Source organism: Gouania willdenowi, chromosome 8, assembly GCF_900634775.1.
Source record: "Gouania willdenowi chromosome 8, fGouWil2.1, whole genome shotgun sequence".
Lineage (NCBI taxonomy): Eukaryota > Metazoa > Chordata > Actinopteri > Blenniiformes > Gobiesocidae > Gouania > Gouania willdenowi.
Genome location: NC_041051.1, coordinates 1,447,892 through 1,462,815, shown reverse-complemented (window position 1 = coordinate 1,462,815; position 14,924 = coordinate 1,447,892). Strand labels below are relative to the sequence as shown.

The 14,924-nt window shown below is 37.9% G+C and overlaps 1 protein-coding gene across 3 annotated transcripts in view; it reads right to left on the bottom strand.

Annotated features, from left to right (window-relative positions):
• Positions 1-14,924, bottom strand: part of tnrc18 (trinucleotide repeat containing 18) — a 117,702-nt gene that overhangs the window by 101,510 nt on the left and 1,268 nt on the right. For 2 of the 3 annotated variants that reach the window (XM_028456272.1, XM_028456270.1), the window contains exon 2: positions 14,155-14,482. In XM_028456272.1, the coding sequence (XP_028312073.1) occupies positions 14,155-14,362 (208 nt within the window). In that variant the 5' untranslated portion in view covers positions 14,363-14,482. Of the gene's footprint in view, positions 1-14,154; positions 14,483-14,924 lie in introns of those variants that run through there. The other variant, XM_028456271.1, reaches the window with a different exon arrangement.

Sequence of the window (14,924 nt, the reverse complement as noted above, 5' to 3'; positions counted from 1 at the left end):
CTGTTTTAAAAAAGTACTGCGATTCAATTTTCAGAGCATCGATGTGAACTGTGATACCTATGAATTGTTTTTTAACTGCCTTACAATTAATCGTTACATCCCTAGTGGCCAATATCACAAATTTGTCCATGGAGTGGAAGGGAAGATAGGAGCTAACCACCGGTAAATAAAGTAAACTAAAACTCCGGAAAACAACCACCAGGAATAAATAGTTGCTCTCTGGTAAAAATAGTAGCTCTAACAACAGGTAAAATGATAAACTTGGTGATATTACAGCCTGTGCAGCAGTACAGGTCTTAGTATCACCCGTCTCATGAAGCCTGTTCTGTTTGCTGATCTCCGTGTGTGATAAGTCCATGTGTCCGTGTGAATATCCACATGTTTATGCCTCCATCCCCAATTTCATTATATCCATGTCTTTTAAGGCTCTTATTAATTAGTGTTGGCTCTATTCTAATAAAACAGAATAAATCAGCCACCTAATTTGGAATTAAGTTTAATTCGGAATTCCAATACTTTTATTCCACTTTAAAGAGGAATTAAAGCTCCCATGTAAACGTGGCCAGTGTGAACTCATCTGCTATCAATCAGCAGTAGTCTGAGCAGGCTTAGCTAGGAGGGAATTTCTATTGATCTTTGCTCTTTATTCCCAGTGAAAACAACATCCAAACTGTAAAGCTCAGCTGCACCATCCACCTCTGGCTTCACAAACTGGGACAGCAACACGTGAACACTGGTCACAGCTGTTTAAGTGGGACGCAAACCCAACAGCCTCGTACAAGCTACAAAGTGCAGTACTTGTCTTAGAACGCACCTGTTGGAGAGATTCACAGGGTCATGAATCACAAAGTTTCACTTGTGATTGTGGTAACAGAGTGTGGTTGTGTGATAGGAAACTCAAGCCATATATTTCTCAGGCCTACTTATAAAAAAGGTTATAGAAAAATAGTCTGCGGTTATATAACGGGACTTTTTTCCAAATAATGTGAAGAGATTACAATAGTTTGGCAAATATCCAGGTTTGCAGACAAGTTTCTAAATGAACTTAATATTTGCACTACTCAATTCTCCAGGCCAAAAATAAACAAGATCAAGCACTTTTGAAAAAGAAAAGTGTGCATAGAGTAGAATTTATGCAAGACGTTTTCATAAAATGCAGCATGAAATGTCTTTGTTCCCTTTGTGTTTATCATTACAGAACGCAAAAGTTATTTTATCAAAATAATATTTATAGTGTGCTACCAAACAAGGAAAACTGCAGGGAAGCAGCACATAAAAAGGTTTCAGGAAATGACTGTATCCCACTAGAATAGCACAGTGTGGTATATGACAAATTATTAGACGAGAACAAGTTTTAAAATGCATTACAAATGTATCCCATGTATTAAGATCTTGGTGGTGTTTTTGTCCACATTTTCTTTAATATTGTTTTATTTTTTGCTAAAGAAACCACAAGGATGTGTGTTGGAGCTACTTTAGACATGTCTGCAGCGGTTATTGTATCGGCTGAACTGTCTACAGTATATACGAGAAGCAGCGCAGATCCCTCTGCACGATACGAAGAAGTAGGAGAATTAGAACTAGCCTGGGAGGACAATGAAGTTATTTAGAGCAGTGTTTCTCAAATGGGGGTACGCAACGGCACTATATGGGGTACTTGAGAGACAAATAGGGGTGAAAATTAACAAACAAAAATATGGGGTTTTATTATGTTTATTTTTAGTTAGAAATGATAATCATACTAAATATTACCAGCAACTCACAAAATGACAAAGACACAAAATAAGGGAAACATTTACTGAATAATAAAAAGAACAGACAAACGACAACAAAATACACAAAATGACAACAAAGACACACTAAATGAGAGAAAAAGATTGTTAAAAAAATATATACAAAAATAACAGAGAAAATTACCTAAGAAACAAACAAATGACACCAAAAATACACAGAGAATATTTTAAATAATACCAACATTACACAAAAATGCACAACATAAGAGAAAAATATAGTGAACAATAAAAAGAATAGGCAACAACAAAATCACACAAATTAATGATAAAAATGATCTCCATTATAACATGAACTTAAAATACTAGAGTTAGTCTTGGTCCCACATCAGGAGGGAGATGACCGTAAACAATAAAAACTATAGAAATCAATCTATTCAGGAGGCACTAAATACTGTTTCATTCACTTATTATAGGGGTGTGTTTTGCCTGGTATCTGGCGATACGATTCGTATACCGATACATCAGTCACAATACGATACGATATATCCCGATATTAAAGTTAGTATATACTGTATATAACTTAAGAACTAATCTGTAAATGTGTTCACCTTCATGAAAACATTATGTATGAAATATATTTATTGGCATATTTTACACTCAAACATTGGCTTTAACATGCCATGTGTCAACAAGTTAAAATAACACAATCTGCCTGTGGCTTTTAAAGCAACTTTGACTTTAGTGCAACTTAACTGAGGTTTATGTCTATGACAACAAATAAATGCAGAAAGTTAGTATTTTATTTTTAGATGTTATTGAAAAAACACAAGCTGTCAACGTGCCCAGGTTTCAGCACTTCTTTGTTCAGTTACAACGTCTCCTGTAGTGGAAAATACTTTCCTGGTTAAATAAAGGTAAAAAATTAATAAATAAAAACATTTTTTTTTTTTTTTTAAATAAAAAAAATCGATATGGATGCATTTTGAATTGATCCAAATATTGCGTGACGTAATATCGCAGAATCTATTTTTTTTCAAACCCCAACTTATTTATAAAATGAGGTTTTTTTAAAATGTCTTTTATTCATTCATTCCATCATTATGTTATAAAGTGGTTTTTCTACAGAATTCTGAGCAAAATGTTGTAGTCGGACATAAAGGGGGGGGGCTTGGATTCAGAAATAAGAGAAATTAGTACTTGAGCCCAAAAAGTTTGAGATCCTGTAATTTAGGAGAAAAAACACCTGTTAGTAGGGATGTAACGATTAATCGTAAGGCAGTTAAAAATCGATTCATAGGTATCACGGTTGATATCGATTTTCTGAAAATTGAATCGCAGTACTTTTTTTAACCAGCAGAGGGCGCTATCCACAAGTGTAGGCGGCGGGCGGAGTCTGCTAATACTTTCTTTCTGGCCGCCTTCTACTTTTAAACATTCTCATAAATGATTCTTTACCCCTTAAGCACCGAAAGAATATCTTTAATATTACCTGAATATCTGTAAAAGTCACGTTTTTCTATTAGCTCTGTCTGCTAGCATAGCTTCTCTTCTTCACTGCAAGATATCTGCATGTCAACCGACCACTGTGTTACCAGCGCCCTCTGCTGGTCCAAACAAATATGACGTAATTTTTTTTTTTTTTTTAAAGTCCAATTGTTAAGGCACAAAATACATTTTCAGTTGCACTTTTAAAAAGAAAAAGAACTATTATGCAGTTTTGCATTGTTTATTATAGAACCAGAATTTAAATTAATAGGCTTCATTTTCATTTGTATTATTCCTTTGTTTATTTCATTCAAGGTTTATTTTTAGTTAAATTGCATTGTTTTGAATAATTTATCAAGGAATTCTTTTGACAATGAAAAATAAAAGGAAAATAGTACAGTATTTTCAAGTTTTTTTCCCAAAAAAAAAATTTGTCTACAGTCCCATTTTGTAAAATAAATCGTGAGAGAATCGTATCGTGAACCCAGTATCGTGAATCGAATCGTATCGGGAGTTGAGTGAATTGTTACATCCCTACCTGTTAGCATCAACTGCAACGCCACAAAAACAAAATGGCGGTGAGCGTGCCTCCCTTATGACCAGTTTTCTTTTCTATTCCTGGCTCTACAAAGACTTTCAAAGAGTGGAGACAAGATTGCTATGCTGTATAATGAGTGTTCTCACAAACAGATCTGGAAGTTATCAAAAATTAATTGCGTGTGGTGTTACAATGTCTCATTGTATTTGAACCTTTAGGCCTTCCTGTCGATGATTCAACCACATTCAGACAGCTTTAAGCATGTCCGACACGCTCTGAGTGCTCTTTTCATGTCACAATTTGAGACTGTTGACTGCTGCTGAATATCATTGGGCTTACGTAATGGCCCAGGTAGAGGCTCACCAGTCCCCATGCAGCCACACAGGCAGACGTAAGGCAGAGCGTGACCTTCGTGAGCTGGAGGCCGTTGTTTGTGCTGAAAAAAGGGCTCTGGCAGAGCCAACGACTTAGCTAATGCTTTGGGTTTTTCAAAGTGCCTCGGCACGCTTGTTCTCACACACATTGGCCGATCACTCTCAAGTTTGACAGCTCTGTGTGTGTGTGTGTGTGTGTGTGTGTGTGTGTGTGTGTGTGTGTGTGTGTGTGTGTGTGTGTGTGTGTGTGTGTGTGTGTGTCTCGTTTGTCTATCTCTGACAGGTTTATTGTAGCAAGACAGCAGTCCCGTTTGGTTGCTCTTAAGGAGGCTGTTTTCTCTCCTGAATGATTCAATTAATCCAAACGTGGACACATCAGAGCTTCATCTTGTCACCTTTTCCTGTACCCACACCCATATAGAGGTCTTGATCTCGAGACCAGGTTTTAAAGGTCTAGGTCTCGTCTCGGGATTTTCCCTCAAGACCGTTCGAGACCAGCACTAATTTCCTGCTATTTTTAAATTTTTTTATAATGTGATAATAACAAGGAGAAAAACGGGATAAAATAATCCTTTATTCATTCTTTAATCCACCCCGTATAATGACCACAAACTTCCTTAACTACTCCTACTCGGTCTCGGCTCCTGAAAGTCTTGGTCTCTGTGCATTCTGGTCTCGATAGTGTGGTCTTTAACACAACACTAACATACACAGTCACTCACCTACATTAACTCTTTCACTGCCATTGACATAATATTACGTCATATACATTTTTCACGTAGATTACTAGAATACACACTGGCGGAGGTCCCTCATCAATATCTAAGCTGTAGTGTGATGTAGTGACCAACTGTGCCCTGAAGGCGGGCACTCAACCAGAGCATGTGTGGACCTAAGAGGATTATTGAGAGTGTGGTGATGGTGAGAGAAAACGATCAAAAAACGGGGCAAGCGGTCACACACAGCATGTCCGGGAGGAAGAGGAAGTTGTGTGTGTGGAGAATGACGGGGGAGAGACTTGGAGGAATGCCAAAATACAGTAAGAAATCCATTGAACGCTGACCCAGATAGATAAATAATAATAATGTTGCTATCAAAAGCCTGATCTCAGTGTTGTTTTTGTAGTTTTATAGAAGGAAACTATTGTTGAGGTGTCACTAAAGCAAAACATTTTTGCTTCAAAGTTAGTAATAGATTTTTTTCAGAAAAAGCCGTTTTTCTCAGCTTTTTGTCACAAACTGGTGATTTGTGTGAAAATTTCCTCTATTCAACTGCTGATTACAGAATTAAATTAGAGACTTTAACAATCTGAATTCTGACACCAGATTCTGAAAGTTTATAGTAAGATTTGAGTCTTTAAAAATCAGTCAAAATGCTCAAAAACATCTGGCACTGAAAGAATTAATTTAGAAAGAAACATTGACCAAGCATTAGAGGCCGATCCATATGGGATTTTCAAAGGAGGATGTCAATACCGATTTATTTTTTTTAATTCAGCCGATGAACGATATTTAAAGCAGATATTTGAGGCCGATATACTTTTTTTTTTATTAAAGCACATTGATTATGACAATTGAAACATTCATATGATAGAAATGTAAATAATAGAAATTAAATTAAATACATTAATAGAACTCTTAACATTTATTAAACTTTAAATATACCCGTACACAACCAAGTAAAACAAAAAGTACAGGATGGGTAAGTAGCAGTAAAACATGAAAACAATATACAATGTGCAAGTCCTGGTTTAAACTAAACTTTAGGTATAATTACCACTCACTCCTTCCCTCTGTTCAGTCACCACCATTATACCTAAGCTTCACACTGGTCACCATGGTCACCATATACACAACTACAATTTCACATCTCACTCTCATTTTAAAATAATCAACTCTTCCCATCCTTTCTATTTCCTACCTTGAGTCTCTCCTCCCTGTTCCCTTCCCCCTCACCTAGGTGTAATACTGCCCTCTCTTTTTATACATACAGTATATACATAAATATATATACACATATACATATAAATATATATGTGTTTCTTACCCTTCCTTAGGGAGGGCTGGTGATGGTCAAAAAAATTATTAAATAATTATTATTTTTTTGGCTGATGGCCGATCTTGAAAAAAGTCCATATATCGGCTCAATAGATCGGCCAGCCGATATATGGATGGACCTCTGCCAAGCACCGTGAAAGACAACTTGGTATTTATTAGGCAAAGAAAACCCTGGCCTGGTCCACGAGCACAGTGAGTTATTGTGTCGTGGAGGCTCGAGACCAAAAAAAGAGACACAGTGTAGAATAATCGCGTTCATCTACCAGTGTGTGAATGTGTTGTGGTCAGGATAAATCACTTCTTTTCTCTTTGCACAGTCCCAGGGGGGAAAACCTAGTCCTATATGCACTAAGCAGAATCACATGCTACCATTCTGACACACAAGACCTCAATCCTCTCATCTACACACACACACACACTTATGTCCTCTATGAAAAGTAGACTGTACCTTAGAGACCGCCTGCGCCTCTCACGACTCATTTGTCTTGAGCTGTTTATATTAACAGCTGCTGACCACTTACATTTAGCCTGCGTCTCATTTTCATTAACAGCCTCCTCTAAATAAGTCACACTGGCCACGGTTACATTTGGTTTTTTTTTTTGGTTTTTTTAAATCGGAATAAGTTATTATTGTTATTATATTAGTATTGTTCAGAATCAAAGTGTTCAGCTTTGTGTTTACATGAAAATAGTAATTCCAAATTGAGGTTTACATGGAAAACAGGTTTAATCCGCTTGGTTGGGAAGGTTCTGATTGGACAGAGGGAGAACGTAACGCATCGTGTCTATAGAGAAAAAAAAACACACAACAAACCTTTTATTGTCGGCTTTAACATAGTAGACCACATGAGAACTGTTTTCACTTTCATTATGATTGTAGGTTTGAAGCTGCAAATGGACAATAACACACGGTTTCACTTTGGTCAGCTGACCAGGAGAAAGAGATAGAAACTAGTCACCAGTAAATAAAGCCCAGTAAAACTCTGGAAAACAATAACCAGGAATAAATATTATCTCCCTGGTAAAGACAGTAGCTCTAACAACTGGTAAAATGATAAACTTGGTGATATTACAGCCTGTGAATGCAGTACGGGGATGCATTTACTCTGTCTCTGGGTTTTGGTATCACCCGTCTAATGAAGCCTGTTTCATTTACTGATGTGTTTAATAAGTACGTGTGAATGCCCACGTGTTTATGTTTCCGTCCATACACTCTTTTCATTATATCCATGTCTTCTAAGGCTCTTATCAAATAAATAGTCTTTGCTCAAGTCTAAGCGGCCATCTTGGATTCTGCCGTCACCAGCGTCTCATCGCGACTGGCCGAGCATGTGCAGAATGACTGGAATTAACTTAAAGAGCAATTAAACGTTTACAAGATCAAGGAATTATTTAATTCAGAATTGAAATTGGAATAAACCAGCCACCTAATTCAGATTTAAGTTTAATTCGGAATTAAATTTGTGTTTACATGGTCAGTTTAAAGAGGAATTAACTTTTATTCTGAATTATGACGTACAAATAAGGTTTAACTATAGTTGCTGGTTTATAACTTTAACATCACATTCAGAATCTGCAACACTAACACTAAAGCAGTTTATTTTTGGTTTTCAGGCCAGCTGTGGCAGTAAATGTAATCTTAAAATTATAATAAAAAATGTTACAAGAAAAAACAAAAAAAAAACCTTTGGTAGGCTATGCTAATGCTAGCTAATGCTAATACAAATGTATGCTAATGCTAAGCTAATACAGTGCGACGTGGGCCAGCACCTGCATCCTCCTCACTTGCATTTTCTTCAGGAAATGCAAAAATTCTAGTTGAAATTATTTTTATTTTATTCTTTAAATAAGTAATGTTTAACTATTACAAAATGCAGAGTACATCTTTCCAACCATCTTTAACCTTGATATTTAAAAAAAAAGAAGAAAAAAAAGGAAGATTATTGCTTTGAAATGTATTAAAAATTACATTCACTGAGCTAAAGTTTCATACTTTCCTGCAGTTTAATGTCACAATGACTAACAATAATAACTCTAGAAATGACATCATAGTGGCGTTTAGTCAGACACTGGTGATAGGGCCTTTGATTTTCCATTTCAACTTTTCCCAAACTCCATTTGAGAGTTTATTTATTCACATCCATTTCATTGGCTTACCACAATTTAATGTAAATAGTGACAAAACTAAACATCCCAAAATTACACCAAAAAAATTCCATGGATGCTAATATTATATTTTTCTATGTGCGATATTTTTTCGTTTATGATTTACCGTCAAAAACACTCACCGGTAACAATATGTCATCCCACGATATAAACGATAAATTCCCATGTCGGAAATTAGCGAGGGCCACGGGCCATTTGACCGTCAATTTAGCCAAGAATGTCCCTAAATCCTTGTTCCACAGAACAAAACTGCCCGTTTGTTAACTTATTATTCTCTGGAGCAGAACGCTGTTATGGGAGCTCCACAGCAAAGCCTCAGCGGCCGCGGTGTGCACCACCCCTCCCGCCACCAGACGGCGGTGGTCGTCACTGCTACCTGAAGCTACTGTGCTGTGATACATCATGAACCACTACTGGGTTAAAACCAAACAACCATCAAACAAAGTGAACAAATCCTAGTTCCTCCATCAGATCCACCTAAAGTTCTACAAACACGGTGACAGAAATGAACCTGTAGCAATGATTATGAACTGGAAACTCAACTAAAGCTAACTATGCTAAGCTAACCCACCAACACACAGACGGGGCTAAGAGCTAATGCTAACCACTCCATATAAGGAATAGACCAGTAAAAAGATTAAAAGAACACATCTTACAGTCATAAAACCACAGAGAACCATAGATTTGTTTATGGTCAGATTTAATACTTTACTATGGAAGAATAAAAACTAAACATGTCACACATTGTGTGAAATAAATGTTAGCATAAATAATAATGTCACTATTAATCCGTTCCAACTTGTGAAACAATTTTTTTAATTATATTTCACATGTTCACAGACAAAGGTGGTCCTATTAGACTAATGTAAATATTGAGTTATTTAACAATCATAACTTTATGTAACTCATAAGATAAATGAAACTAGATTAATCAGCAATAAAAACACTGATGGAGTTATTTTTGCTTTTCATGTGCTTTTTATTTGAAAATAATTTAATTTTAAGTGAGGAAATAAATGAATTATATACAATAACACTAATAGAGTGACACACATGCACTAATATATTCCATAAAATATCAGCTCATGAACTCTTTGAGTCAGCAGTTATTGTAGCCTTTTATAATGTGTTGATGTATTCACATGTATTTGTGTTTGTAAGGAACCTGTTTACACTTTAAGTTGGGAATTGTTTTATTTATTTATAGTTTTTTATTTATCTTGATGTTTATCGTTATCGTGATAAATACCAGAAATTATCGGGATAATTTTTTTAGTCCATATCACCCATCCCTAGTGTTAACACATCTTAAAGAATGTCATTTTGTAAATAAGTGGGAAGAAACAGTATTTAGTACGTCATTAATAGATTTATTTCTATAGTTTTTATCATTTATGGTCATTTCCCTCCTGATGTAGGACCAAGACTGAGCTTTATTTTCAGTTCATATTCTCATCAAGATCATGAAATCATCATTTTGTGGGTTTTGTTGTTGTTCGTCTGTTCTTTTTATTATTCACTATATTTTTATCTTATTTTGTGTGTGTTTTTGAGTTTTCTTGGTATTATTTAAACTATTCTCTCTCAGTGTATATGTTTTTGGTGTCATTCGGTTGTTACTCTGTTTTTTGTTGTGTATTTGGTAGTGATCTTTTGTATTTTTCTCACATTCGTTGTGTGTTTTTGTTGTTTTGTGAGTTGCAGGAAATATTTAGCATGATTATCATTTTTTACTAAAAATAAACATTATAAAACTTCATATTTTTTATTGCTTTTATTTGGTAATTTTTCTCTCTCTCTCTAAAGTACCCCTGTAGTGCCATCGCGTACCCCTAGGGGTACACATACCCCCTTTTGAGAAATACTGGTCTACATAATATGAGCAAAGCTGTGTTTTCAGGTTAATATACTCACTGTTTTTAGAAAACAATAAAAGCCATTAATTTTCAAAAAAAAGAAGAAAGTAAAAGAAAAAGTGTTTTTCTTATGTGAGGAAAAGGTAAGTGGAGGAAGGGTACAGCTGGCTTCAATCTGGTGATGGAGGCACCAGCAGTTACAGCTATTTCTGAATCTATAAACAGCGAGCAGGACTCGGCTCTGTGTAGATATGACTGGAAGAAAAGAGAGAAATAGTCAACATTGTTGATTCAAAAGACAAAATAGAAATTGAAAATCTGATGCCCTTTCACATGTCTTAGCAACATCCACTAAATATTTGCCAGTTCACAATGCATTTCCAATGAATGTCAAGCAGCTTTACACAGTCCAGACATGTGAAAATAAAGGAGCCACTGTACTCCCAAGTCAGGTGGAAACCTTATTAAAACTGTGCATAAAAGAAGGGCCTCTGGGAAATAGGAGTGCCCTGGCAACTCTACAGTCAAACCAGCTCCAGCGAGTGGAGCCAAAAACAACAAAGTACGAAGAGTTTGAATACCACCAAACACATGTAAACAAAAATAGCAGCGGTTCCTTCAGCCCTGGGATTGCTGCGTTTAGTGCAATTCAAAATGTAGTGTTATGAACATTTGCCATTATGGGGTAATTGTTATGTAACGCAGTTGTACAGCACTATTATGTGTGAGGCTGAGATCTCAATCAGGTTTGGGTAATGTAATGTGTGGGGATCTGGTAATAAGGAGAGCCATAAAACTAAATGACCTGTGTTGTACAGTGGTGTATGTGTGTGTGTGTGTGTGTGTGTGTAGTACGGTGATCGTAAAAGCTCACAACACAAAATGAAGAACACTACAACGCAACACAAAAAGAAAACGCACACATACAAACCCTACAACACAAAATGAACCCTTACAACACAACACGAAAGCTCACAAAACATCATGAACGCAGTCCGATAAAAATCCACGGAGTAGAGTGGCGTTAACGTTGGTACATTAAAATAGAGTAACGTTAACGTTGGTACATTAAAATAGAGTAACGTTAACGTTGGTACATTAAAATAGAGTAACGTAGGGCTGGGCGACATATCGAATATACTCGATATATCGCAGCTTGTAGTCTGTGCGGTGTTGAAAATGACCATACCGTTAAACTCGCGGACTTTTTTTTTTTTGAAATGTCATCTTAATGACAACATGCACAAAAGGGCACTATTTGTTTTAAAATATTGTAGTGGCATTATGTACAAAAAGTGCACTTTAATTTTGTGTTTTGAAATGCCATGTGAGTTGCATCCTGCACTAATGTCTTGTTTTGAAATGTCTCTGTGACAATTTTGCACAGAACGTGCACTTTCTGTTGACAATGTTATGTTTGAGCCACTCACTGTTTAATAAATACAGTTATGTCAACTTTGACTTAGTTGTGATATCCCCTTTTTTGCATGAAAGTTTAAAATTGGCATATATTAATGCAGTATGATCAAGAATGTTTTAATGTAGACATATAGAATCATCATACTGGTGTGATTTTGTGCATCAAAGTGTTAATTCAAGGGTAATGCAAAATATCGAGATATATATCGTGTATCGTGACATGGCCTAAAAATATCGCGGTATTTATAAAAGGCCATATCGCCCAGCCCTAGAGTAACGTTAACGTTGGTACATTAAAATAGAGTAACGTTAACGTTGGTACATTAAAATAGAGTAACGTTAACGTTGGTACATTAAAATAGAGTAATGTTAACGTTGGTGTCAGTACCCAATCCTTTCCTCACTCTTCTTTGTGGATTTTTTTATGTACCTCCGTTAACATAACTCAACTTTGTGGATTTTTACCAGACTGCTTTTGTGTTGTGAGCATTAGTGTTGTGGGGTTTGTATTTGTGTTAGGGCTGGGCGGTATACCGCTTCACACTGAATGCAGGTATATAGTGTCATTATGATATGACTATTTGAGATTACACAACTTTTGTAACCCAGCGTTTCAGACCTTTTTCAACGCTTCACTTCTAAATAAGAAGGTAAACATTAGCGCTCTGGTGTTAGTTATGGTGTAAATCATACATGTAAATGGATAAGAAAGATACAATTGAAAGCTCAGAACCTGCATGTGTGCATGTGTCTGTGTGCGCATGCCTCTGCTACACGAGAACAACACTCATGGACACGGAGGCACGGTTAGCTTAGCATGTCGGCAGTAATACACAAAAAAAGAGAGCAAAGGATCGCAATTTGTAATTCCTAGTATAATGCAAAAATAAGTGGTGGTGGAGCTGCAAACAAAACGCTACTTTATTCACCATATGAGTATGCAGCATTTAAAGCTAGAAATCAAGCTAACACTAAAGCTAGCCATTGGGCTGCTGTTGCAAACTTGTATTAGTGTGGAATTATTCTACAATATTCACTGATCATGACAGTAAAGTAGACCATCATAAATCAATCTACTGCAATAATTCCTCTCTCAACTAGTAGAAAATGCTGTGAACACCTGATTGTGCATTAAAAAAATGCTGTCATACCGCGATATACATTTTTGGTCATAGCGCCCAGCCCTAGTTTGTGTGCGCTTTCCATCTGTGTTGTGAGCTTTTACGGCCACTGTAGTGGAGGCATGTGGAGAGATGTGAGTGAGAAGGTCAGCATGTGGGGAGAATATCAAATATCCTCCTTTAAAGGAGTGTTTTAAAAGCCAATATGGCCCCAAAGAGTGGAGGGTCACTCGTACTCCTCGTCCATCTGTCCATCCATTCGTCTGTTCCACTACCTCGTCCCCTTTTTTTCCTGGCTCCGCACCAACTTTGCTCCACACAAGCACTGCTGTACGCACACACACACACACACACACAAGTAATTTTCAGCTTGTTCCAGAGCCACAGGAGAGGAGAGGAGCCGTTGCATGCTCCTGCTGCTTATGCAAAGGCATTTACCCACCAATGACATCAGTGTTGTTTACACTACATTCTCACATCCTGTCCTGCCATTAAAAAAACCCAGCATAACATGTTATTTTGAAGTTGCATATAAATCAGCTCAGCATGCAGCAATAAAAATACACCCGGTTACTTTTCTCTGCCATAATACAGCCATCAATCATCCCCACACGCCTATTGTGAGTCCAGCGTCATCTGTGACACTTCTTTATGTTTGACTATCTGAGGGCTCTGTCTGTGTGTCAAAGTAAAGTCTCATCATCACATCCTTTCCCCACAAATGTCATCATCCCACTTCACCAAACACTACATCATGAAACCAAGTGCGGCACCGTGATGGCGACATCTGAAGCACAGTGGGTTTGATCTTTAGGGCAAAGCTCTGAGGAGATGCCAGAGAAGCTGTAATTGTATCTGTGTCTGCGACATGACTTCACAGGGATGTGAGTAACTCTACGAGGGCGTATGTCAGACTTTCCGTTTTCCAAACGACATGATGGCCCCGTCTTTCCCCAGCACATATCAGACGCTTTGAAAGTAGATGATAGTGTTTCTACTTCCCTGTGACTGACCACAAAACTGTATGCAAACACGCTCTGCTGTTATTTCAGACCTCCCAGCACTAATAACAAATGCTGGCAGTGAAATTAACGAGGGAAATAAGCATCTTAGCAGAGAATAACATCAACTGTAGAATATCAGTTCCATTCACACACCTACACGATGTAAACAAACACATTGGAGGCTTGCTTTAAGGAGCATGGCTAAACAGTGCCACACCTTCTTTCTGGTGATCTGCTCACACCTTGTGCAGATTGGTCCATCATGGTCATTTCAAAACATTAGAACACACACACAATAATCTCCTTCCATGACCAGGCAACCTTCCACAAACCGTGCCATCATTTGTCGCAGCATGGCTGCTTCCACCGAACCAGTGTCATACAGTCAAACATCTACTCACCCGGGTGTGAATGTAGGTTAACGGTCGATGGGAGGAATTTCCGTGAGTGGAGAGGCGGCGGATGACCGGTGGCCAGGTGTCCGGGCGAGGGTGCGATCCTCCCGGCTGCGGCCGCTGCTCCGAGCCGGTGCGGCTCCATACCCAGCCCGGCCAGAAGCGGCGGCGGAACGTGGACGGATCGCGGAGGACCGAAATCTCTGCCATCCATTATCCGCAGTGGGAAAGTCGCTCGGACAGGACTTCCTATTCCACAAAAAGCCTGTTCTGGCTATAATAACGTCTTTAGTTTCCCAGGCAGCTCAGAGTCCTTCTCAGCCATCCTGCTGACCTATGAAACATGACAAGGAAATAATAACGCTTGGTGGACGATTCACACACACACACACACACACGGTTCAAAGTGTTGGTAGTTTTCGGGTTTCTTCTCTTTTCCCAGAGACCAAGCGGCCCACACGGGCAATGACGCAGTTTAGAAAAGCGCTTCAAAAACTCAGTATTACCACCAACTGCTCGCATACAAAACACCAGCGCTTCATTTTCATGCATTTGTGGAGCAGAAAGCCGCTTTAAAAGCTACATTCAGTGAGATTATGGTCTGTTTCAGAGCCACTCCGCCCCCCGCAGCACGGCGGATATGCAGCCTCTGGTTCCCGGGGAGAGCAGCTGCTCTGACCGGGCCGGAGCAGCGTGTCTCCGTCCGAGCGTGAACACACAAGGACGGACTCTTTACCAACCAGATATTCAGGATTTATGGAATAAATAACTCAAAT